Source organism: Cibotium barometz, chromosome 37, assembly GCF_041138505.1.
Source record: "Cibotium barometz isolate CiBa-2024 chromosome 37, ASM4113850v1, whole genome shotgun sequence".
In the NCBI taxonomy this organism is placed as follows: domain Eukaryota; kingdom Viridiplantae; phylum Streptophyta; class Polypodiopsida; order Cyatheales; family Cibotiaceae; genus Cibotium; species Cibotium barometz.
The window spans coordinates 20,252,288-20,279,061 of record NC_141082.1 but is presented as its reverse complement, the minus strand read 5'-3'; the positions used below and the strand labels follow the sequence as shown (position 1 = coordinate 20,279,061).

Genomic DNA, 26,774 nt, shown 5'->3' with positions numbered 1-26,774 from the left:
GTTTATTTCATGTTCATTTTGTCCTTTTTTTTTCTGGACATCCAGAAGACATTGACAGTTGTACATTGATTTTGTCTCATAGGTCGAGTTCGGCCTCTAGTAGACGTTAATACAGCTTTCTTTCTTTCTTTCTCTCTCTGTTTTTTTTTCGTGAAATGGTGTTTTATATTATATGTAAAAATGTACATCAGCCACATGGCTCACACAGAACCTATGGCCCCAAAAAAAAACCCCCACAAAAGATCCTCTAAAGGATCATGACCATGCAAACCTGTACACTAATAAGAAAGCCTCCTAGCCAAATAAGCATCCCAGATAAAAGCATCAAAGATGAGCCAGCCGAGCCGCCCTAGACCATAACGAAATAACATCTGCATCTAGTAGCTGAGCTGAGAGAAGAGAAGAAAACTGCCAAAGCAGCAAACCGCGGATACGTAGAATGTGCCCATGTATTCCAGACAAGGAATCAAAGATGAACCCATTCCGTGTAGTCCAAATATGCCAAAGTCCTGTCCATCTAAGGAAATGGAATATCACAAGGTGACTGTCCGAAGTAATGACTTGAGGACAAATCCCAAATATCCACTGATGAGCCGAAACAGTAGACCTCTCTACTGCCTCCCAAACGCGAGAGACAAACGACCAAATCTGACGGGCCACTGGACAACTCATGAACAGATGCATAAGTGTTTCAGTGCATGTCGTGCAGAAGAAGCAAGAGGCCAATGTATTTTACAACGGCTGAGCTGATCCCGTGTAGGTAACCCTCCCACCAACATCCTCCAAATGAAAACCTTACCTTGGTAAGGGAGTTTAGACTGCCAACCACGCATAAGAGTTTTCTGCCACCATGATTTAGACTTGTCACACCTTATTGGCCTTGGCTGAAACCCAATCTTTCTCTGATACGAGCTTATGATAGACCTGGTTAGCTGAAAGTGATATCAAGTCACCAGATTTACATAGTGCCCAATCAAGCCAAGGCTGATCTGCAGATGGCCGAGGCAATGGAGTAAAAGGCTCAACTGCATGCATGATGTCAACCCATAGTGGCTGAAATGTCCGAGGAACCCTAAAGTGCTGCCGAATACGACGAAACGAATATGGCCTGTCACCACCAGGTATCATAGCATCTCGGATTCTAACCAAGCCTAACCTGACCATGCGGTTGAGTCGTATGCGTGAAGCATCTCTGTCTGGCCAAACAATGACACGCGACTCCACAAATGTTTCGAACTGCAAAGAGTTCAAAAGTAGTCTTTCATGACCAGGATCCCACCGAGCCCATAGTAGAACTTCATGCCAAGAAAGGAGAATATGCGATAAAATGTGAGATGAGCGAATACGGACAGGATGAGCCGCATTCACAATGTCCCACCATGAAGCCTGCACACGTGTCCCATCATGTGACAATCCCTCCAACTCAATCAAGTCACGAGCCATGAATACCCAAGGCTACTCTTGCAAACACATATCCTGAAAAAGCGCCCACCTACGCGCCACCACATGCAAGCGGACATCCAGTAAAGCAGCCCCACCCATTCTTTTGGGCGTCGTAATGTGATTCCAAGCTATCCATGTTTGACCCATAATATTTCCTTGCCTCTTCCACAGCATAAACCGAATGGGAGCAACCAAACGGAGAAGAGATTTGTGCGTCCAAGGCAGCAAAGGCAAAAAATAGGAAATCATGCTAAGTATAATAACCTGAGCTACCTTAACCCTCACGTGCATAGGCCACCCTTGAGCTTTCCAATACACAAATTTATCCGAGATCCGAGCAGAAATCCAAGCAAGAAGCGCTTGGGGGTCCACATCCACACCCACCGGATACCCAGGATGATGAACAATTTCTCCTGTATGCACCACGGCCTTGCCACCCTAATGCCTCAAGATCAAATTCCGTGCATACAATGAGGGCTGATTTTGTTGAATTTATTTTCAGCCCAGAAGCCAATGCAAAATTATTCCAAGCTTCCATTGCTCGATCTATATTGGCTTTTTCGGCCCTGAGAAACATAAAAGTGTCATCCGCAAGGGCTTGAGCAACCAATTGCTTGCCATGAGGGAGATGCAAACCAACGACTTCACCATGCGATGCCATAGCATCTAGGCGAGATAACATAGGATGAGTGGCAATGGCAAAGAAAAGAGGGCTAAGAGGACAACCTTGCCGGAGAGAACGGATGAGAGAAATAACATCCGAAAGTACTCCATTGAGCATAATCCGTGTGATAGAGCCAGAGCCAAGTAAATGCACCAAATTAGCCATTTTGGGACCAAAGCCCATGGCTGTCATTAACTGAGAAAGGAAAGACCAGCTGACATGATCAAAAGCTTTTTCAAGATCCAGCTGCACCATCACAATCTCTTGCTTCTTTGCCTTGGCATAATCCACTCCAATTTGAACATTAAGAATATTATGCAAAATATTCCTGCCATGCACAAATCCATATTGATATGGATGGATAAGAGTAGGAAGCACCTTCTACAAGCGATTGGCAAAAATCTTTGTAAAGATTTTATACATAATACCCATAAGTGAGATCGGGCGCCATTGAGCCAAAGAAGTAGGCGAAGGGACTTTGGGCCACAAACGAAGTATCCCCAACTTCCAATCGGCAGGCATATATCCCTCATCCCAAACCCTTTGACAAATAAGCGTCAAAGGCTCTGCAAGCTGATCAGCATATTTTCGGAAAAACTCATTTGTCAAACCATCCCAACCAGGGCTCTTTCCCATGGGAAGTTTGGAGAGAACAGCTTCCACTTCCCCTTGAGTAACAGGAGCATCAAGCTGAACCGCCACATCAGGGTCAACTTGATATCGTACTTTAGCAAACAATGACTCCCTTGTAGCCAGGACAGCCGGCGAGACATCCTCTCGAGGGGCAAGCAAATCTTCATAAAACCTGATGCAATGCTGAATAACCTCAGAAGGTTGAGTAACAAGGTTGCCTTGGGCATCCATCAGCCTAACAATATTCTCACGCATATGTTTTTGATGTAACTTATCATAGAAGCGATGAGATTGACAGTTAGAATCCCGCAAAGCATCAAAATGTGCAAGTAGTTTAAAGCGAATATATTGTGCTTCCTGTACCCTAGATAGCTCCTTTTTCAGCCATTCTATGGCATCCACAACTTCAGCTTTCATAGAGTCAGTAAACATGAACGCCTGCAAGCCCTTTAAAAGCGACTCAAGAAGAGCCACATGCTGTTTTTGTATAGAGGCATTAGCAAGACCATAATGCCGCGCTAATTTCCGAGTGTTGGTAAGGAACACTGGCCAAGCATGATAATCAGCCATGGACACTCTTGTGGAGAAATGTCATATCAACTGACGCATATAAACATCAAAAACTTCATGCTCCAAAAAAGTGTGATTTAAGCGCAAAGGCAAGCGTCCCAACAAGCCTTTATATGCATCCACAGGATGATAGACCATTTCAAACACAAGCGGCTAATGATCCGAGAAAACCTGTTGTTGATCAACCATCATAGTAAGAACCTCTGGCAAAAAGAGATCTTGATGTAAAATATACATCCTATCCAATCTAGCATAAGTGCCCCGAAACTGTTGTGAGGCATAAGTGTAACCCCTTTCATCTGGATGCAACCAAGACCACATGTCTTGTTTTAGCGACCTTGCTGCAAAAGCTTCCCACGCCATTCTCTTCGGGCCATCCATTACAGAATGAGGCGACGTGGCTTGCTCCCTGGAGACACACATATTAAAGTCTCCCATCACAAAGCCAGGATGAGAGATTAAAAGAGCACACAAGTCATTCCACAGCAAACGGCGTGCACGAGCATTATTTGGAGCATACACCCCTAACAACCATAAAGGCGTATCATCCCAAACAATCTGTATCACTAGAAATCTTCCATGAACATCTTGAATCACAAGAGAAGGCTGAAACTGCGAACGAAGAGCAAACATAACACCTGATTGCGAAGCAGGATGTCCGCTATAGAAAACATGAAACCCCTTATATACATAGGCTTTGCCAGCCAACTTATGCTGCTTATGTTCAACTGCACACAAAACATCCCAACCATGACAAAAAGTTGTACGCCAAAGCCTGAACTGCTTTTGGCGCGAAGAAATACCCTTTACATTCCATTGTATGTATCCCACCTCAATTCATACATTAAAGGTTGCAGCCCAGCCATATTGACACGCAAATGTGTCGGCCTAGGTCTCCCAGTATCCCACAACATTCATAGACGATTTTGGTTTCTAGATGTCATTCCAGGCACCACCAAGACATCACCGATACCTCGCATGAGACCTGGTAAAACACGCCAAAACATTGGTGGGAATTGTTTCACTTCAACCCAAACTGGGCAAGCCTGGCGCAACATATCTTGGTACTCTGCCATAGGCTTCCACGGAACCACATGAACCAACTGCCCATCCAAAAAGAGTGGCACCTGCTCCAAGACTGCCCTAGGGGCTTCCGAAGTGCGAAAAAGTATTTCATAAAAGCCTCTCGGACCATCATAAATCTCCTCAAGTGCCTCAGGCGACACCAAGCGGCCCAACCATGCTCTAAGATGAGGCAACAACGGAATACGCCTAGTAAAGAAGAAGATAGCAGCACGATCATGAAAATCTGCTAGCTGTTGTAGCAACAAAGGAGTCTCCATGCATACATCAGCCACACCACCATTATCTACTGCAACCATTTGCACGCTATTTGCCTTCACATATTCTTGCAGAAGCTCACCAGTGATCTGTAGCAAACGTGCAAACTCCGGAGAAGGTACCTGAGAACTTTCCTCTGCATTCTCTCCAACATTCACCGGAGTGTAGCTTGCATCAACATCAAGCCTTTGACGTTTTTGTTGCTCCGAGGCATCTGAAGCATAACCCACGTCCTTCTCGATCATCTCCTCAATAAGATCCATGTTAAGGCTATTGGCAGCCATGCCACCAACAGCAGCAGCCGGGTCATCCAAATCCATGTACAAAAGCAAAGAAAACCCGTTCTCTCAAACCCTAATTCAGCACATGAAAACCCTAATTCAGCACCTGCAAACCTTAATTCAGCAGCTGCAAACCCTAAATCAGTAGCTGCAAACCCTAAATCAGCACCTGTGCCAAAGGCCGATTCGAAGAAAAAGAAGAAAACGCAGAGAGGTTCCTCTGAAGCTCAGATGCAAAGCTCAGATGCAAAGCTTTGTACAGCGGAACCTCTGCTTCTGTTGCTGAGGTTGGCTATGGCGGGAGAAGAGCTTGGGACAAGCGCCGCGGCCCAGTGTAGGCCTCTGGATCTGTGTCTTCTCTCTGGCGTACCTTACCTTCTCTCTCTCTCTTTCTCTCTCTCTCTCTCTCTTACAAACAGCTGACAGGCTTTTCTTTTTTCTCTCTTTAAACTGTTCAAACAGTTGCAACAACACCTCTCTCTCTCTCTCTCTCTCTCTCTCTCTCTCTCTCTCTCCAGGAGATCAACCGGATCATCCGGTTAGATCTACTCGGGCTACACATACACTAGACATGGGTGTCTCCGTCAGAGACACCCATGGGTGTCTCCGTCAGAGACTGGTAAGAAGTGTGAGTACTAGAGAGATCACTTCTTGAGACTCTCCGAGGATGGATTCTTTGAGATCCCGGGATACATACAGATACGCATGTCACATGCTATGTGTATCACGATCGGCCAATTCAGGGTATCCTCCCACCGCTCAAAGTAGAGATTGACAGAGCTCAGGATATCCCACATGAGGAGAGGACATGCACAATATGCACCACATCGGCAATAGAGGATGAGGCCCATTATATGTTCAATTGCTTGGCTTACTACGAGATACGGGGGAGATTCCACTGCCTTCTTCCGAGAGGGATTCGGATCACTCACACGGGTGATACAGTTTGAGGATTAGAGGTGTTTGGGCATGTACTCGATGGAGCTCAGACAACACAGGGATGTAGTGTTGAGGTAGCATGCTGAGAGACAGCCCCGGCTCCGACAGGACACCCCACAGAGAGCCATCACAGATTTCTGTGGTACACATCCACATCGGAATCCACTGCCCACAATAGTTCCTCTACTACGACATCAGAGCCCACCACCCTTACCCACGCTCTAGCTCCACGCCGTAGATGAGTTCTTAGCGAGAGCTCGATCCATTCTGCGAGCCAGACGTCCCCGACCGAGAGCATTAGGTCCCTCCACCACACAGAGACAGATTCGTGAGGTTCTACGCCAACATGACACGCTCCCATCCATGGTTGTTTCTCGTACGCGTACGAACCAGTTCGTACTTACGATTCGTACGGTACGATACCGCACGATATCGTACGGTACGATATGCAGATTCTGCCCGTTTTTAGCCGTTGCGCCGCCGTCGACTGCGCAGTTTTGTAGCCGTTTATACCCGTTGTTGTAGCCGTTTGCTGGCCGTTTTGGGCATGCTTTGTGGCCCATGTGTTTGCTTGGCCCATTGGACATGCTACATGCCCTTATAAAATGCCCAACCCCTAAGCTTCTCTCAAAGCTCTAGCCTCTCATTACTCAAGTGAGTCGTGACCATCAAGCCCCCCCCTCTCTTGAGTCTTGCTCAAGTGACCATCAAGCCCCCCCCTCTCTCTCTCTCTCTCTCTCTCAACTCTCAACTTTCAAGCCACTCTCTCCCCCATAGGCCCTCTCTCAAGCCTCTCTCTCTCTCAAGCCTTTAGGCTCTCTCTCTCTCAAGAGTCAAGACTCAAGCCTCACTCTCTCATTTTCTCAAGCCTCTCTCTCTCTCTCTCTCTCAAGCCTATCCATCTCTTGAATCTTCTAACTTCTCTCTCTCTATTACAATGACAAGGGAGAAGAATGAAGCCTTCAATGTGCATGCTATCCATGTAGAGAAAGCCGATGGAAAGTCCAAGTCATATAGGTGGACTTGTAAGTATTGTGGCAAACAATACACAAGTGGAGTTACTAGGCTTCTCCAACATGTTGGAAAGGTGGGGGGGCAAGTTGCGCCATGCAAGGAAGTCCCCCTTGCTATATCCGATGAGATCTTCAACAAGATCAAGGGTGGATTGGGTGCTCACTATGATAGTGGTAGAAGCTCAAGGGCGGATGATGAGGTCATTTCCCCGCCTTGTGATACATCCTCCCCCGCCGCCTCCATCGGTGCCACCTCCATCGGTGCCGCCTCCGCCTCCTCAAAGAGACAAAGGCTTGAGTCTCCCATGAGGCAAGCCACTCTAGCCCAAGCCACCGGGGGGTTCTCTTCTTCTCTATCACATCTCCGAGAACGGCAACGGCTAGCGGATATAGAGATTGCACGCACCATTATTGAGTGCAATCTCTCATTCCATGTGCTCAAGGTAGATCAATGGAAGTCAATGGTGAAAGCCATTGCAAATGTGGGCCCATGTGAAGGATGGACCGGCGTCTCCTATCATGACATGCGCAGGAAGAGGCTTGTGGACGAGAGGGAAAGAATCGATAGATCTCTCAATCCGGTGCGGGCGGCATGGTCCAAGTATGGGTGTAGCATCCTCTCCGACGGATGGAGTGACCGGAAGAAGAGAGGCATCATCAATATACTTGTCTCTTGCCCTCTTGGCACATACTTTGTGCGGGGCGTGGATTCCGGAAAGGCGGGGAGGAAAACATCGGGTGCATTCATATATCGCCATATCAAGCAAGCCATCATGGAGGTAAGTTTCAACTTTCAAATTGCACTAAAGTCTTTAAAGTTTAGGCTTTAGTATATGTGATATGATCATATGTGGCTATATCATGAGTCATGACTCAAGTCTCATACCGCATACGCTCATTGCATCCATTCATGTGCATTGTGACATGTAGGTTGGATCGAAGAACGTGGTGCAAGTCATCACCGACAACGCTTCAAATTGCCGTCGGATGGGGAAGTTGCTCGAGAAGGACTATCCCTCCATAGTATGGACGCCTTGTGCCTCCCATTGCATTGACTTGCTCATGGAGGATATGGGCAAGTTAGTGTGGATGAAGGAAGTAATGACCGAAGCTATCTCTATTGTTACCTTCTTCACCACAAAGGTGAAGGTGCTTGCCATGTTCCGCGAACATAGCAAGTTGGAATTGAAGAAGCCTTCATCTACACGCTTCGCCTACATGTGGCTCCTCTTGGAGCGCCTCCACGATGTGAAATCCTCCCTTCGCCAAACAGTGGTCTCCACAATGTGGAATGAGTGGGATGAGCGAGAATCGGCGGAGGCCAAAGCCATGCAACGGCTTTGCCTAAAGGAGGAGTTTTGGCAGTCGGTCCGCACTATTGTCATTGCGGTCACGCCCTTCTATAGGGTATTGCGGATGATCGACATGGAGGGAGCCACCATGGGCCTTCTTGTTCACTTCATGAGAGAGGCCATAGCAGAGTTACGCGTTTCTCCTTCCATCGACGAGGAGAAGCGCGATGGTATGTTGGCCATTGTGGAGAAGAGATGGAAGTGGATGCGAAGACCTATCCATGGTCTTGCGGCTTTATTGCATCCGGCTTACAAATCACCCGCCCTCTTCACCAACGTGGAGCTACTTGAAGCCCGAGATGCTTACTTGCCCAAAGCATTGCCGGAGGATCGCCATGGGAAGTTCCTTGAGGAGCTCATAAGCTACAATGACCAAAGGGGAGGAGCCGCGTTTGCATCTACTACCTGTTGGAAGAGGGAATCCCTTGTGAAGCCCCTCTTTTGGTGGGAGACATTTGGGTATGCGCTCTCAAGCCTCCAAAAGGTGGCTTTGAGAATCCTAGCTCAGGATTGCTCTTCAGGTGCATGTGAGAGGAACTGGAGTTCCTACTCACTTGTACACACGAAGTTACGTAATCGCTTGAGCACGCAACAGTTAGAGCGGCTAGTGTATTGCCGCGCTAACTTGCGCATGCTGCGCGCAATGCAAAAGATGGAATCGGCGAGATAGGTATAAGTTACAACTTATAAGTTATAAGTTATAAGCATTCAAATTTCAAACTTCAATGTTTATTGAAATTTGGAACCAAATTCTAATACATTGCTTGTCACTTGATCATTGTACAATGTAGGTGAATGTGGATGCATTCAAGCTCACAGGGGGCACTCTTCAGAGTGTAAACAAAGTGCAGGATGAGGAGGAGGAGAGGATCTATGCAGAGATCTATCGAGAGCTCGAGTCGTTTGATCGACGACCTACTCGCACTCGTCGTGGGCGTGGAGGTAGTGGCAGAGGAGTGCAAGTAGGAAGCCGTGGATGCACGGTTCGTGGTGCTCCCAGGGACATAGTGCATACCTATGTGCGGCGTGGATCGGGTAGCTCCACACTCGCTCTTGCAGATGAGGATGCTCCCTTTAGCTTCTCACATGAGCTTAGAGAGCCCGAGTTTGATGATGAGGGCAACCTTCTTAGCGATGGCGACTTCGGCGAGGCCACTGATGTGTCCTCTTCTCATGAGGATGATTTCAGCGAGAGCTCTGATAGTGATGCCTTTGTCTAGTCTCTCCTTGGGCCTTGGCTCTAGCCTCTCTTTTTGTACTCGCGCCTAGCGCGCATGATCACATCGCACCTCTATACTTTATGTACTTTTGTTTGTCACTTCAAACTTGTTTAGTTGTTTTTAATGATATTTTGGTTTGAAACAACTTCTCTAGACTCTACCCTTCCAAATTGAAAATGTCTATGTTTGTAGGTGTTCTTTAATTTAAAAAACCGTATTTTATCGTACCGTATCCCAAAATTTCATATCGTACCGAATATTCCTGTACGGTATCGTATTTTCGTACCGTGACAACTATGCTCCCATCACAGAGGCCTGACATTCACTCCACCATTAGATTGGTTCTGGCCGAGGCGGGTATCCTCATTAGCTGATCACAGCATATCTCACTCTACACAGGATCATCTGTTGATCACGTGTACTGTCACATGTTTTCATTTTATTTTTTCTTTCAGTTTTCTATGGCTCAATATATACATGGTACCATTGTAGTACTTTTGGTCTCATAGGCCCTTGGGGTCTTCTATAGACGTTAATCTAACTCTCTCTCTCTCTCTCTCTCTCTCTCCACATGCACACTTTTTCTTTTCTTTCTTTTCCTTTTCTTCCGATGACCGGAAGAACACAGTTGTATTATTTTTTGTCTCATAGGCCGACTTTGGCCTCTTGTAGACGTTAATATATCTTTCTTTCTTTCTTTCTTTCTCTCTCTCTACCACACATTGATGAATATCTCCCTCTCCATACTTGTATCCTCTACACCCATCTTGCATCCACAATGATGAGGATGGTGATCCTCATCATGATGAGGATGACGATGATGATCCATACATATCTACATCTACGTAGGGATTAGTGTTAGTTCTTTTTGTTATGTTGTTTTTTTCCATGATGAGATTCCATGGACACATTGTACACCTTTTGTCTCATAGACCCATTGGGTCTTTTGAAAGATGTTAATATATCTTCTTCTTCTTCTTCTTCTTCTTCTCTTGCATAATTCAGTTTTGAAGATATCTGCTTGTCATGTAAAAGGTTCCTTAAGCTTTCCCATGTAACACTATCGCACTGCATTCCCCATCAGCGGGCCCTTGCCTAAGTGGTTGTTGCATCACGTTCGCCATCCGTGTGGGAGACTGCGAGTTTGAACTCCGACACTTAATTTATAATAAATATCCTCTCTCTCAAAAAAAAGAGGGGATTTATTACACTCAAGTTGCAAGCTTGGCCTATTTCTTAATCTTATGAAGGTGCAGGGAAAAGAGTAAAGGTACCTGCATATGTGTGTGTTGATTGAGCATCTTTTGCTTAAGGTGTTTGTCTCATTTTGACTTTGCAATTTTATGCATCCCTTTCAGAAAAATATCACAACTGTTCTACTGGTACAGGTAATGCATTGATTGAGGTGAAGAGCTCGTTACACGACCCAAGGAATGCATTAGCCTCTTGGAATCCGGACATTGTGGATCCATGCAGCAGCTGGATGGGTGTAACTTGCACTAATCACCATGTTGTAACAGTGTAAGATGAGAATGTCGTCATCCAAGTTTTGTCCACATCATGGCACTGTAAAGTTTGTAATTCATAGCTCTTGAAAGAGTATTTGAAGTTTTTCTAATCCTCTTGCAGGAGCCTTCCAGGGCTAGGACTTTCTGGAACTCTGTCCAGTGCCATCGCTTCTCTGCACGAATTACAATCCTTGTATGCTGAGTAACATCTTTCATGCTTTTTGCATACAGCTACTAGACATTGAAAACCTTTGGGGAGTCGATCAGTTGGACAAACACTTTGGTTTTCTGCATTGTGCACAATCTCCTCAAGGTCCACCCCCTTATTTCAAAAGTACCCATTGTGCTTTCAAAACCACATATGAAGTGTCTGTTTGGTCCCATAGGCTGCCTGTCCTTTTGTGGGACCAAGCATTTGGTCACTTGTGTTACCTTTTTTAATGCTCATGCAGCTTACTTTGTTGTGCTTGCTGTTCTGGGTGAGGTCTTTCCTAAAGAATAGCTGAGCGTCTTGGAAGAACTCTCTCTTCCCACTTACCAAGTGTAAGGGAACATGCATGAACCTGCACCCACTCTTGGGTACTGATGATGTGAGTGGGGATGTCATAGCAGGTATTTTATGCTATGCATTTGATGATTTGAAGCTTTGTAGGTAGACTTTCATGGATCCAAGATCGCTTTTTGGTTCTTGTTTTGGGAAATAACATGAACTTTCTATTGGTATCTTTCTGCCATATTAGCAGACATGTAGATTTCTTTTCTTTGTGCCCACTGGTTTATATTAATTCTTTTCTTTGTGCCCACTGCTTGCTGTTCTGGGTGAGGTCTTTCCTAAAGAATAGCTGAGCGTCTTGGAAGAACTCTCTCTTCCCACTTACCAAGTGTAAGGGAACATGCATGAACCTGCACCCACTCTTGGGTACTGATGGTGTGAGTGGGGATGCCATAGCAGGTATTTTATGCTATGCATTTGATGATTTGAAGCTTTGTAGGTAGACTTTCATGGATCCAAGATCGCTTTTTGGTTCTTGTTTTGGGAAATAACATGAACTTTCTATCGGTATCTTTCTGCCATATTAGCAGACATGGAGATTTCTTTTCTTTGTGCCCACTGGTTTATATTAATTCTTTCTACCCAAAGTGGTGCAATTGCCGATCGAGTTACCCTATGCATGCGTATGTGGGTGTGTGTGGGTGTCTGTTCTCTTTAATGCTAGCCTTTAGGGCACTGATGACGTGAGTGGGGATGTCATAGCACGTATTCTATACTATGCATGGTGTTGGTGATGATTTGAACTTTTGTGAGTAGCTTCTCATGGAGTCAAGATTGTTTTTTAGTTTTAATGCACAATTCAAATATTTAAAACTGCATTTGAGCACACTGCAAAAACAACAATTACTCAATAAGGATGTTGTATGGTAAATAACCTGAATTTTTTATTTGTAGATAAATGGTTTTGGTGTAGGTAGTAATTGGGGCATATGAATGGTTTTGGAACAGCATAAATAGGCTGAAAGTTATGTAGGTATGTTAATGGCAAGAAGGGGAGGCTTCACAGGGAAGGTATGCAAGATCTTTTTAATAAGACCATCCATGCAACCCATTGCAGATACTTAGCACAGAAGCTTGCTCCGTATCCAATAGATGATGTCCATGCACTGTAATATCTTGTCATCTGATACTGTTGGTTTTATACCTCACTTACAAAGGAAAGTCATGGGAGAATGATTTGCTGGTTTCATAGATTGCTAAATGTAAGAGAAGCTCAATAAAAGGAGTGATTATCGGGTGGTTTCATAGAATTGTTAAATGTAAGAGGGGTTAAGTAAGAGAAGGGTGATGCTTATGCAAGGGATTTTGTAAACACTGATGGCTCATGCATCTGGGTTTTATGGGCAGGGTACTTCAAGACAACATGATAAGTGGACCTTTACCCAGTGAGCTGGGAAATTTGTCACAGCTTGTGACTCTTAAGGCACAAAACAATTCTTTCGACGGTATCATTCCTAGTAGCTTGGGCAATCTTGCTCAACTGAAGACTCTGTAAGGTTTTTGAACTTGAGTAACCGCACTTTGATGCCTTGAAATGCTAACTATACAAAGCTAATTTAAAATTCCATTTATATATGTGAGTTGTTTCGTAACTTGTTCGTGGTGCATCGATGCTACTAAAACTCATTTAAAGCCTTGCTTTGTGTCACGTGCACACCATTCTTGGGTGTGAGCATCTAGTGTGGATTTAGACGTGAAAAATATGATTTTGGTTTATACATAGGTATTTGGGAGGTTTCTAGATGACATGTGCTACTTTTTGGTGGGGATTTTGTTTCAAAAAAATGGGTTACTTTTTGGGCACCCTGATGAGGTGGCATAGAGGATGGGAGCCAATGGTGGGAGGGGGGAGAAAGAAGTGGTGAAAAATTAGGAGGGAGGTAGGGAAAAAGAAAGGGGAAAGGCTAGAGCCTAGGGGTCCACTAGAAAAGTAGGGGTACAGCTAGGAAACAAAGAAGTAGGGTACAGTTCTCTAACCATCGGCACATTGGAAAAGTAGGGAGTAGAAGGAAACGATTGCCTTGAGTTAAGGCTCTCTTCATGGGTCCACATCTACACTAATCTCTTTTTTGATCCCCTTAATCCATTACACTTATGAGGCCCTTTTGAGTCCCACACAGGCACCCAAACCAGTCGCCCAAAGGTTGGACACCTCTTTAGCCCAATATGAACACATTTTATGACATAATTTTTGGGCTTGCAAAAGGCTGGTACAACATGCAGTGTATACATTCAAGCATTATGAGAGTCGGATCTTTTCATAACACAAACCTTAAACACTGCATAGAATGATATTGTATCACTAAGTGATACAATAAATGCCTATGAGACCCATACATGCGTGCTCCTATGATGGTAGGGGGATTTTCTCTTGACAAGCAATTCTTGGCAAAGAAAATGACATTTTGGTGAACATTCTCTCTCCCCTTTATTTTAAATTCATGGTCTAGGATTTCTAGTGATTATATATGCTAGTTCATCTTTGAAGCTCCTCAACTTGAGATATGGTTTGGAGTTATCTGTCTCTACGTTTAGACAACTATTTTCTATGTGCATAATCATAATTATTTTTCAAAGGCACCATCACAAACATGCATGACTCTCAAGTTTGTCAATTGTGATATTCAAGATCATTCAAACTCTCTGTGTGCACAATATTTTTAATTGTCACATCTTTCAAACCATAGTTGAGATTGAGAAGCTTCAAAACCGAAAGTGCATAGTTTTTCAAGCTCTACGCAAACATCTACTCCGATAATGTTGAGAAGGTTATCAACGGATACCACCAATGAAATGATGACTCCCTATCTGCATCATTACAAAGAGAACAGATACGTAAAGCTCAAAAACCATGCACTTTAGCTTTTTAAAGTTCATCAATTCACAATACTATTTTAGAGATATGGCCATTCAAAGATTGGAGAGAGACATGGGGAGGTATATAGAGAGAGGGAGGGAGAGGCGGAGAGAGAGATTGTAAGTGGTGGAGAGAAAAAGAAGGGGCAGAGTGGGGGATATATTGAGAAAGGGAGGGGGAAGTGGAGAGAAATAGATCTGACTGGTGGAGAGAAATACAAGACAATATGTGATGCTTGGGAAAAAAGCTTAAATATTTCCATGCGTTATTATCCAAACATAGGATGGCCTGTAGACGAGAATAGAAAGAGTGCTGTTGTCGTTTGCCTCTAGGGTATGGATGGATACATGATTACGTATGCAAATTGCCCCTCTATAGACCTAATGTGTGTGTATGGGTAAGTGAGATCTCTTACCATGTATCAATTGATCCTGAGACTCTGTGATAAGTTCCTCTGGAGCAAGGGTAGGTGGAGGTGCAGTAACATCGAATCTGGATCTTGGCTGCATGTTTCTACCTGACTGCTAGTGACTTGCACATCTTGTAGCCTGCCTTGGAGCTGCCATAATGCTGCATGCATTGGTGCTGCCCTTGAAATGCCATTCTTACAGTTTGTATTCAAACAATGGGTTGTTTAATGTCTTCTCGTATGATGTGCCATGCTATGATATTAGTTATAAAATCCCAGGGGATTCTACTCAGAGGTGTATTGAACCTCTTCCAGGGTCTCAAGTGCATGTCTATGTTTGCTATCAGGGATAGCATCATATGAAGCATACCTGATGAAGCATTAATTTGGCTGTATTGCTGTCTGCATGCATCCTTCTTAGAAGCTCAAGCACATGGCTGAGTGTATAACCATGCAGTCTTCCCAACATACTGATTGCAACATGTCTACAAAACACCTACTCTGCAGGGATCTCTCTAATAACAACTTCACTGGACAGATTCCAGCTGCTGCTTTCAATATTCAGAATTACAAGTAAGGAAAATGTTGTATCCACACAGCACGTGGGTATCTTATGGTTAAAATAACATTGCAATGATGCACTACTTCGGATTTTATTCTTGTTTCAATTGAGGATTTAATTGGTTAACAGTGAATTAAACTCAATGTTTCTCCCTTAATCTGGCAGTTTTGCTGGCAACCATCTCGATTGTGGCTCCAACAGCTCACATCCATGCCAATCCTCTACCGTTTCACCCCCAAGCAATCAGAGTACTCGCTTTCTTCTTGTAGTTGTGATTCCTTGTCTCTTTAGGTCTATTGCTCTCATGTTTAAAGCTACTTCTTGCTCACCTAAAGCCAATGCAGTGAAGAGACTTGGAGATCAAGCCTAAATGGGGATTTCTCTTTTTTGTCTTAGCAACAACATCAAATACAAAAGTGATTGTTGGTGGTCTAGTTGGAGCAGCTGCCTTCACTTCTTGTGTTGCTGTTGTCATTATATGCCGTGAGCGTCGCCGCCGGCATCAGGGTCGGTTCGAACAAGAGGTTTTTGTTGATGTTCCTGGTATGATTGGATGTTGCACAAATGTTGTGTATGTTTAATGCGTGTACTAAATGTTAAAAAAATGGTAGATGCAAGGTCATTTTGTGTCAGAGAAATGGGGCCTGAAAATTTCAACTTTCAAAGATCAAGGCCATATATGTCTATGGAACATATCCATGGTTTGTCTTCTGTGGTGGCTCGTGGGTTGCCGGATGTGTGCTCCTGCATTCAATCCTTAGTCCTTACCGTTCATTGCCATCTAAAGGTGTCCAAAGGTTGCTAGTGGCTTAGCTGTGGTGATGAAGTTGGGGCTTCTGTAGCCATGTCCAACTCTAGCATCAGAAGTTAAAAAGGATGATATTTGTCCGGCCAAATTGCCGTTTTCTTTTCCAGAAACAAGATCCTTCTATTAGTTAACAAAAACAGCCTCGAGGGGCTAAATACCGCCAAACCCTCTCTCGCACATCCACCACCTGTGACGACAATGGGGTACCCGTGAGGAGGGATTTGATAATATCTGTGGTGATGGCTCTCACTTATGGGGGTGGGGAACGATAGCTCCATTCTGGCCTCGCAACTTGTGAAAACCATCTCTCCGCCTGTGGGGGCCGGCAATCTCAAAGAAATCCTCAGTGACTCTTATCTCCGGCCTGTTTCCAGAAGGAAGCTTTGGCATGGTATCTGTACTCCACCCTCCTCTCCTCGATGGATTTGAGCTTTGTACGGGTGGCAGCCAGCTGACTCTCTTGAAGTTGCTGGAGAGAAGCAAGACCCCGGCGAATGCTCCTCTCCTACTCATGGAATCTCGCCAATCTGTTTTGTGCTGCCTCCTGCAATAAATTGCTGATCTCGCCCAAGGCCTGCATCCAAGGTGCTTGTGGCAGAACTTGAGAGAAAATCCAGTCCCTCCCAAATCTTCTCTATCCTGCTACAGATTTCAGAGTCCTGTATGAGGCTGTCCAGAATCCTAGTGCTCAAGTGTTTGTCTTGCCTACAGGGGTCCTCCAAGGACAAAACAACTGGGGCATGATCAGAGAACGTAGTGCTTGCCAAGATACCAATCATGCCCTTGCCACCACAGGCCCAGTCATCCATATAGAATCTATCAAGTCAAGAAAGATTGGGGCCGGTGCTGCTTTTGTCAGACCGCAAGAAACATTGACTCCTGGGGCTCTGTCCAAACTCTAGCAAGTGCCAAGGGTCCTGTCTCCTAAGTGCCAGGATCAACTCCTCCCAAGCAGAGTACTTTGAGCTAGAAACTGAAACCATGCCTCCTCTGAGTCTATCCTCTGCTGACTCTATCATGTTAAAGTCCCCACCCATGCACCAAAAGTCGGCCTGAGGGAGTACTGATAAACTGCACTCCAGAAGGTGGCTCTGCCTACTCTGCGATGTTCGGGGCATAAACATTAAGGAAGCCCACACAGTCCTTGCCAATGCTAATGGTAACCCAATGAGCCCGCCTAGTGTCCATGATGCTTGAGCCAACTATTGCCGGCAAGAGCTGCGCACTGATAGAAATACAAACTCCCCCCTGCGTCCCGGAGGGGCCAAAAGAGGGAGACCAGAAAGTGTGACTCTTGCCTGGTAAAATCTTCCTGCAGCAACGACATGTACACCCCTCGGACAGATGGTGCTCCTTGAGGAAAAGAATGTCAATGGGTCCCCCGAATGTTGCCCTATGGAGCTCTCCTCTAGGGACGGCACGCCTCTGAAAACACTGAGGCCCCCCCAAACCTTGAATGTTCCATGAGGCAATCCACATATCAATCTCTGTGGGAGGCGGAGCTATCGGAACTGCCATCCACTCGAAGAATCTTGGGCGTAGGTTTCGACGAGCAGTAGTCACAGTCATTCCTAGGAAGAAGGCACATGTGAATCCGGTCCTCCATGTGTCGCCACTCTGTTTGAGCTTGAGAGTAAGCATACTCTGAACTCCGCCTATCGCAATGCAGGTACCTGCAGGAGGGGGGAAGGAGTACTGCAATTGAGATATGAAGGAACACAGAGCAGCACCTTAAAGCTGGAAGACACCACCTCCTTGTCCTGATCTCTATGGCCTGAGTCTCCTAGCTCCATCCCAGCAAGCATCCAAAGATGGGTAAGCACGTCGGTGATGCGCAAATCATGTAGATGGTGTGAAAGCTCCATTGCCTGCCCCTAGATGGCGGCCAACACCGACTCCGAATCCCAATCCGTCCCTGGGGCTGCACTCAAGGCAAAGGAGAAGATCATCGCGCCACTCTTTGGCATGGATGGCTTGGAGTGATGGAACAGCACATAGATTCGAATGGGAGCCACCATCTCCTTGAAAATATCAGTTCCTTCGACAGGGAGACATCGGAAGTTGGTTGGCCGCTCTACCGTGGGCCAATAGTTTGCCACTCTCTAGCAGTAGTGACATCCGCGGCCGGATCTTGGTGCTTTGCTGCTTGAGGGCTTGTATCCCTGCTAGCCCCTTGAGGAGGATCTAAGCTGGGACCGGAGGGGGACCACCGGAGCCGGTCTCTTGGATTGGCAGCGAGGACAAGCTCTAGTGAGGTGTCCCATGTGCTTGCATATGAAGCATTGGCCTAGGAGGACATAGTACTCTAATCTCTGCACAATGGGGCTCCCCGGAGGCAAGGAAGAGATATGACGTGTGGCACTGTCTCCGGAGAGGCTACACAGATGCGAAGGGATGGAGTCCTGGCCGCCCCAGCGAGGGACAAAGCGGCAGTTGGGGGGGGGGGTTCCATTATTCTTCCTATGGCTCCACCAATCACCGGGAGAAGAGGAAGGTATTTCTTCTTGAGGCTTGGGAAGTAGACTGTCAAAGCTTGAAACGCCAGCTAGTGTGTCGGATGCTGGGTTGACGCTGCGCTGCGACCTCGCAAAGAAGGCTTGGGCCGTACGCAATGCGACAGGGCTGAACTGCATGACTCTATTTCACGCTGTCTGGTAGTAGCCACGCCCCAAAGGATGAATAGTAGTAATCTTTCTAGGTGCTCCAAGGAAGGAGGCTAGCGTGTAAAAGATCCCTGAGCTGACCACGCATCGGGCGGCTACCAACAATCTTGCACACTAGAGTGGAGGCCTCTAGGGATGCGACTATCGAAGCGAGGAGCTGGAGGTCCGCTTCCGAAAAGGATAGTGAAGGGACGGTAGCCTCGGTTAGGGACGACGGAGCGGTTGCCATGGAGTCCTCCTGAGGGATGAAGACCAGAAGAGGCCGAAGCTTGCCGAGAGATACAGATGCCCAAGAACTGAAAATAAACTGCTTGCTAACTATGGAGGGGAAGAGGCGAAGCCGAAAGGGGGACGGAAGAGGCTGTGGGGGAGAGGTGGAGGGAGGTGAGCGGGGGGGGGGGGGGGGGGGGTGTGGGGGGGGGTGGGGGTAAGGATTAGGGGAGGGGCAGCGGAGGCCAGTGGGGGAGGAAAGCAACAAAGGCAGGGTGACCAGGGGGGGGGTGAGCAGGGGGGGAGGTAAGGCAGCAGCGCGCAGGGGAGAGGCAGCGAAGGCGGAAGCTCGAAGGGGAGGGGTTAGCGAACAGGGGGGGCATGAAGGCGGAAACACAAAGGGAGAGGGCAGCGAAGGTGGAATAGAGGGGGCGGACAGCAACGCGGAAACGCGAAGGGGACCCTGGGGAGGTGGGTGGGGGTGGCGAGGGTGGTTGCAGAGCGAGGCAGGACGCTGACAACTCTCGAACCAGGCCTTCTCCAACTTGGGATCATCTCTGGCTGCTATCTGCTTTGATGGTTGTGCTGGCCAAATGGCCGTTGCTGCTAGTTTCTGTGAGAAATTCTTATATCGATTCTTGAATACGAGTTTGCCTTTTCTATCTCCATAGCGTGGCTGTCAGAATTCAGTGTTGGAAAGGTCTCAACTCAATTCTCACGTTGTTGTGCAGGAGAAGCAATTGTCAACCTTGTGTTGTTGAGAAGCAAGTACTCAGTGCCACATAATATCGTCCTTGTAGACTTTTTTTTCAGGGAAAAAGATCCTTCTATTAGTTACTGAAAAAAACAGCCACAAAGGGCCACATACAACCACGAAAAGCTAGATACAAACTCGCCTTGTATATAGGGTGGGGATCAAGTAATCAACTGAGGGGAAAGAGACACTTCTCCGGCTGGCCGCTCTATGAGGAGAAACCTATCTTATAGAGGGGGGAGGGGGGACAACCACACATGTGGTCTGTAGTGCCAAGTGGGGCCACCACCTTTATTAGTGAGAAAAGGGCTAGGTCACCAGAGCCTCAGGAAAGCTCCCTGTCGCTTCCGAATGTACTTTCCCCATTGACCATAGAGGGTATGGATGATGTCGAGCCAAATACCCCTGATGGACTTTGTAGGCGGAGTGTGGGTGCCCTCGATGGCTTTGTTGCATCTAGCTCGTTATATGTGCCAGGTTGCAATGCTACTGCAAATCTCCTATCTTTGTATTGAGCCTAGTCTCCAGTGGTCAATAGGTGGGGCTGTGACTGTTACTGCTAAAATGTGGAGGTGAGAGACATAAAGGGCTAGTCCCCCACCATCCTCCTCATAAGCCCTGACCACCTCAGCCTCTGTGGCCCAAGTAATGATTTGGGTCGAGGTCCTATCCATCGTGAATATGCGGAGAATCTGCCGCCAAACCTACTGAGCCTTCGGGCAATCCCAAAGACAATGTCGCTGAGACTCCTGAGGGTGGCTGCACCTTGGGCAAGCTGCTGGCTGACCTCCAATTGCCAACCAACCGCCAAGCTTATGTGTGCCATCAGGCAAAGAAAGATGGTGATTTTTCTAGGCCGAAAACTGTTCTAGAGTCTCTTCGAAAAATCTGTGAGGAAGCGTTGTGAGAGTACCAATGTAATGCTACTGCCGGGGTGCCATCAATCTCTGGCACCTGGATCTTGCGGCCTAGCCGTGCTGAATAGGCAAAAAAGGGGGCATCCAAAGTCTCCTCTTGATCAGCGGGATCGTTCCAAGTCCACTCTCCTGGGTCCCACTGGAGGCACTGAGGGGTCGGTTCTCCCATACCCATAGCTTGCATAATCTCTCCTTAGCTACCTTGCCAGTGGGGGGTCTATGTGCCACTCACGTGATCGAAAACCAATCACCCTCACCCGCTGCAAGGTGCATCTACTAAAATCCTCCAAGAGGGGCTTGGATCTCTCTAATCTGCCATGGGGACCAATAAGAAAAGTGATTAAACCATTGTCCTTGTCCGCCCTGTGGAACTACCAGAAGAATATCATGTCGAGTAAACACTCCTAGCCCAAGTGCCTCCGCCACTGTGAATGGAGTCAATAAGAAAGATTGAAGAGCGGGGGGAACCACCTCTCTTGTTTGCCGCCAGACCCTCTCGCACGTGTCCATCACCTATTGGGATAATGGGGCACAAGTGAGAAGAGATTGGAAAAAATCCATGGCGATGGCTCTCACATGGGGGGGATCTGAAACAATAGCTCCATCCTGGCCACGCAACCTGGGGACGCTGTCCTTGCAGACTTATCTTCATAGGATTTGGTCCTTCCATCTGATCATCTACCTAGGATTGCACTTCCTGTATCCATATAGCTGGCTGGCAGTGGGTCTGGGTGGTATTACCGAATCGATCAGAACTGGTAGATGGCTCCTCTCTCAAGTTGTCCAAATAGGTAGATTACCACCTTTCCAGTTAAACCTTGATGCTTCCAATCTCCATGCTTGTCGTTTAAATCTTGGCGTTTTATACCTCCAAAGCCCAATATTGAAGTGTGTGGCTAGTGTGGCTAGAGCCATGGCCAAGGCCTCTCTTGGGTGTCAATCTTTAGGGAGTCCTTCATGTGAGAGATGCACTTTTTAGTCTTTTTTCTTTGACCCTGCTAATCAGCCAGAATCGCTTCTAAAGCTGAATACATTAGCCTTAATAGTAGCGTTCTGTAGATTAATAAAATGTATGCTAGCGACTGGAAAATGCTGACCTGATTATGGGTCTCCGTATAGCCACACATTGTATCTCAAACTTTGTGAGCAGACCCTAATGTGACCACTGTCAATCCTCATAGCAAATGACACCATGCCTCTGTAAATACCTTGGTCTTTGCATGAAACCATTGCTGGTAATATGCAGGACATGGTCCTCGTAAAAATCTCATTGAGATGGATCAATCCATGTGTGCAAGATATAGAACTGGAGGACGTCCATACAGATAGTTCAATTTAGCTCCTGTTTGTTGAGATGGCTGTGGGGGTGCTCGGGATGGAGTTATGATTGAGAGGTGAGCTGTCGGTCACAACACCCGTTTGTTTGTGTGTGTGAGTTTGTGTTGTAGGTGTTGCTTGGGAGCAAGGGACGTTTCAGCTGAGCTAGAGTGACAGGGGGTAGGCACAGTGGCAAGTAGGTGTTCTCATCAGACGGCAATGGCAGGGACTCATTGTACTGCTGTGTGGAAAGGATGCAAGTGGGTGAGTGGGACTGTGTCAAGCTGTTTATAGAGTATATGTTCTCATCAGATGGCAATGGCAGGGACTCATTGTACTAATGTGTGGAGTGGGTGAGTGGGTTCAAGAGAGCTATTCAAGGATGGCTGCAGCGAGCTAGTGCTGAGACTAGAAAGATGTATTGTAACAGTTCCTAGCTAAAGACTAGAAAGATGTGGGACATCACTGACAGAAATCGCTTAGTAGAATGACTTGCTCGCAAACAACTTCAGTTAGCCTTGGGCAGTGACGTGGATGTGAGAGGGAAGCTACAACTTTGGAGAGACCTATTCATTGGGCCACAAAAATGTCTTGAGCCACAAAAGTGACTTGAGGTGGATTTATGAAATGAAAAGGCAGATAGACTTAGAAGTCATTGAAAGTTCTTAGCTACATGCCAATGGATTAATAAATACATATAGAAGAATTTCTGTATTACAATTTTAGTGTGCTTCCAAAAATATGTAAGGTATTTTTGAAGTATAATTCAAAAATTAGATCTTTTTTTGCAAGAAACACCTAAATGATGGCCATAAAGACTTTGTTTTTAAAACTTTTTTATAACTTGATATTTTGTTTTCAACTGATATCTTGTGTTGAGAGTTTTCCTCCAGTAGGAATTTCTAGGGAATAAATAACTAAAATAAATAAATCTTTAAAATCCTCAAAAGTGGCTTTTTCTTTAGGCTGAGGTTGCTCGGATATGATATTTGAAAAGTAGAGATGAAGCACATGACTCTCATTAATTACTGGATTAAAAATACAAGACATGACTGCCCTTTATATAGTAACATAAAGGGGCACTTCATCTTAGCAAAATGGGAAGACATTATTGCTTGTTGCCCATGACCCTTCTTTGATGACATCATTGATTACATAAGGTGTTACAACCATGGCTAGGTTAATCAGACATTAAATCCAACATCTACCCGGAAGCCCGTTGACTGAGTTTCATGTCGACCTGATTTTTGACCCCTTATGTGATGAATGTGATTTAGTGAGTGTCTAAATTCAGCAACGGTCCATTAACCTTATGCTTGTATAATGTGGATATCTAACCTCCGTTCCCCCCCTACAACATGCAGAAGCTGTGGGTAGTCTTCTTTCAGCCTAAGCACTGGATAGGAACACTTGATGCAAGAACAATCAACATAGACACAGAATAGAGAGAGAGATGGCTGTATATCCAGTATATTCATAGAGTACAAAAAGGTACATCATCTGTGGCCTTTGGCCTTCCCAAAAGGATAACAAAAAGCCTAATCTATGATCAATCTCCACTTGGAGAGAGATCTCTAATAATACCCAAAGTTCTGCCTTTTATAGGCTCTTGGCACACAAACTCAACTGGCCGACCTGTTGTCGGCCAGTTCCATAATTACATATATGCTGCCGACTTCATCTACAGGCCCTGTCCACATGGCCGACTGCTGTCCTTGCCTACGTGGAGATCTTATGCATAAAACTGAGCCCTAATCTAATGTTTATCTGCTGCAAATCAGGGATTTAGCCTTGGATTAGCATGTCAATGTGCATGCACATGACACCCCCTTCTGCTAAACTTGATGACAGGGATTCCAACCTTTGACCCTGGATGGCTGTCATCATTCCCAGGCTCCACATACGGTCTCCCATACCTGTTATCCTTCCCTTCCTGGCAACCTTTTCACTGAAAACCTTGCCTTATGTCTCTGAATCCACTCCAAATCTGTGCATCCATTCTACTTTGTCCCCTTGCCTTATTGCCCTGTTCTTGAACACAACATGAATCCTTCTTCTTGAAATTGATCCTGCCACCCATGAGAGTTGGTAGCCAGTTGGGGCTACCCAAAAAGCTTTTATGGAGCACTTCAAGGGATGAAGTTCGTCCAGGGGGTGGAGCCTTGGATGAACAGAAGCATTGCCTTTAATAGGCTATCAGCTGGCCGACCTGCTGTCTTAATCTATGACGGATCTCCACTTGGAGAGAGATGTCAAACAATGCCCAAAGTTATGCCTTTTACAGGCTCTTGGCACACAAAATCAATCGGCCGATCTGCTGTCGGCCAGTTCCTTGGACAACAGATTCAAATATGCTGCCGACTTCATCTACAGGCCCCTGTCCACATGGCCGACTGCTGTCCCTGCCTACGTGGGGATCTTCTGCATAAAACTGAGCCCTAATCTAATGTTTATCTGCTGCAAATCAGGGATTTAGCCTTGGATTAGGATGTCCATGTGCATGCACATGACACCCCGTTACTCTCCATACCCCTAATTATATGGAAGGTCATGCTAGCCATCCTCAAGCATTATGGACTGCACTACATTTTACCAATATGTCAAAGTTTAGTCCAATCACACTTACTATATGCTCGGGACATGCATCAGGGGCCCCTAGCCAATGTTCCCCTTAGTATATGAAGGCCATACACAACCTTTTCAAGTGGCATTGGACTGCAATGTGTTAACTACAAAGCAATCAGTTGCATAATGTTTTTTGTCCACTGCAACTCTTCAGGATATCTATAACATGGGGACACAATCTGATGTTGCTTGTTTTTGCAGCTGAAGATGATCTGAAGATAGCTTTTGGACAGTTGAAGAGATTCTCTTGGCGAGAGCTGCAAAAAGCAACAGATGACTTCAGTGAACTAAATGTAGTAGGCCAAGGTGCGTTTGCAAAGGTTTATAAGGGTGTTCTCAAAGACAACACGGAGATAGGGGTGAAGCGGTTGCTAAGTACAAGTCTCGAGGGTGGAGAGGCAGCTTTTTTGCAGGAAGTGGAGATGATAAGTGTGGCAGTACACCGCAATCTCTTACATTTGATGGGATTTTGTATCACACCATCAGAACGAATTCTTGTCTATCCTTACATGCCAAACAAGAGTGTTGCATACTGTCTTAGAGGTAAGGTCCAGGGAAGACATCTTTGTTCTCATCTAGACTTACCCCTTGGCTTGGTTTTAGTTCTTTCACGTTCACTTATGATATGGAGGGACTGAAAGCTAGGAAATGTTGCAGATAGAAAGAAAGGGGAACCAGGACTTGATTGGAGCATACGTAAGAAGATCGCTTTGGGAGCAGCTCGTGGGCTTGAGTACCTTCATCACCACTGCAATCCAAAGATAATACACAGGGATGTAAAGGCTGCTAATGTCTTGTTAAATCAAGAATATGAAGCTGTTGTGGGTGATTTTGGTCTTGCCAAGTTGGTAGATACAAGGAATACTCATGTGACAACAATGGTGCGTGGCACAATGGGGCACATAGCTCCCGAGTACCTCTCAACTGGGAAGTCATCTGAGAAAACTGACGTCTTTGGCTATGGAGTGATGCTCTTGGAGCTTGTGACTGGTCAAAGAGCAATTGACTTTTCTCGGCTTCAGGAAGAAGAAGAAGTTTTGCTACTGGATCATGTAATATAGCCTAAAACTCTTGAAACCACTCTTGGTACTAGATACAATACACGAGTGTGGCTTGATGCTTGATTAGCACATTGGTTTTGTAGGTGAAGAATTTGCAGCATGAGAAGAGGCTGGATATGATTGTCGATACTAACCTCTTAGATTATGATGTGCAAGAGGTAGAGCAAATGATTCAAGTGGCGTTGCTCTGCACGCAGTTGAGTCCTGAGGACAGGCCTAACATGGCAGAAGTAGTGAGGATGCTCAGTGGAGAAGGGCTTGCAGAAAGATGGGAGGAATGGAAACAGGTGGAAGTCATCCGCAGGCAAGAGTATGAAGCCATGCCACATAGATTAGCAGAATGGGTTGAAGACTCAACAGTCAACCAGGAAGCAATTCAACTTTCTGCTGCAAGGTGACAATGTCCCTTGTGAAAGCTTCATCTACCTTCTGTATCATGTTTACAATCAACAATAAACTCAGGGTGTTTACACATGGCAATAAGTGGGGCAAGATTTCCTGTCCATGGTAATGGGTGGGCGCTTAGATGGGCAAGATTGCCCCTCCATCCTCAATTCATGGTTTAGACTGATCTTCACCCATGGGTGTAGCTATATCTCTAAAAGCCCTTATGTACCGTTACACATTCTAACCCATTTTTAAATCTTGTATCTCATACTTTTTTTTATCTAAACAACATAAAAAGGTAGGATATCTGTCACCATGCATCCCTTGCCGAACTCATTGTTCTACAAAAATCAAATTTGAGTGTTTATGGTTTAGTTGTAGTGTTTGGAGAGTGGGTTTCTTTTAATATGAAATGGGCCGTGTTCCCATGGTTTGGAGGGGGGGGGTGTTGCTCTCTGGTCAAGTGTCTTTCTTTTCATTTTTTTTTAACAATGGGAGATCTCAAACTTAAAGGTGGGGAGATCTCAACCAATCAAGGGCACTATGCTGCCATAAAAGCCCTGTAGGAGTGGAGGAGAAGAAAATACCATGGTCCACTCTCATAAGTCTGCTGAGTTTTGTTTACTATATGGGACCGTGTGGTGAAAAGAGTATGAACGCCATGATACTAGCAATAATCTCCCAGGT

At 45.8% G+C, this 26,774-nt stretch overlaps 2 protein-coding genes and 1 pseudogene across 6 annotated transcripts in view; all 3 read left to right on the top strand.

Annotated features, from left to right (window-relative positions):
- The window catches only part of LOC147617041 (LRR receptor kinase SERK2-like), an 85,162-nt gene extending 58,757 nt beyond the window's left edge, over positions 1-26,405 (top strand). For 3 of the 5 annotated variants that reach the window (XM_086776668.1, XM_086776667.1, XM_086776670.1), the window contains 9 exons: positions 10,845-10,977; positions 11,086-11,157; positions 12,865-13,008; positions 15,291-15,356; positions 15,511-15,593; positions 15,742-15,888; positions 24,841-25,182; positions 25,297-25,691; positions 25,784-26,405. In XM_086776668.1, the coding sequence (XP_086632794.1) occupies positions 10,845-10,977; positions 11,086-11,157; positions 12,865-13,008; positions 15,291-15,356; positions 15,511-15,593; positions 15,742-15,888; positions 24,841-25,182; positions 25,297-25,691; positions 25,784-26,098 (1,697 nt within the window). In that variant the 3' untranslated portion in view covers positions 26,099-26,405. Of the gene's footprint in view, positions 1-10,844; positions 10,978-11,085; positions 11,158-12,864; positions 13,009-15,290; positions 15,357-15,510; positions 15,594-15,741; positions 15,889-24,840; positions 25,183-25,296; positions 25,692-25,783 lie in introns of those variants that run through there. The other 2 variants (XM_086776669.1, XM_086776671.1) reach the window with 2 other exon arrangements.
- LOC147617043 (uncharacterized) lies at positions 6,809-7,714 on the top strand. Its single transcript, XM_086776666.1, has one exon. The coding sequence runs from the start codon at positions 6,809-6,811 to the stop codon at positions 7,712-7,714; it is 906 nt and encodes a 301-aa protein (XP_086632792.1).
- Positions 7,871-9,707, top strand: LOC147617042 (uncharacterized; annotated as a pseudogene).
- Positions 26,406-26,774: the final 369 nt, after the last annotated feature.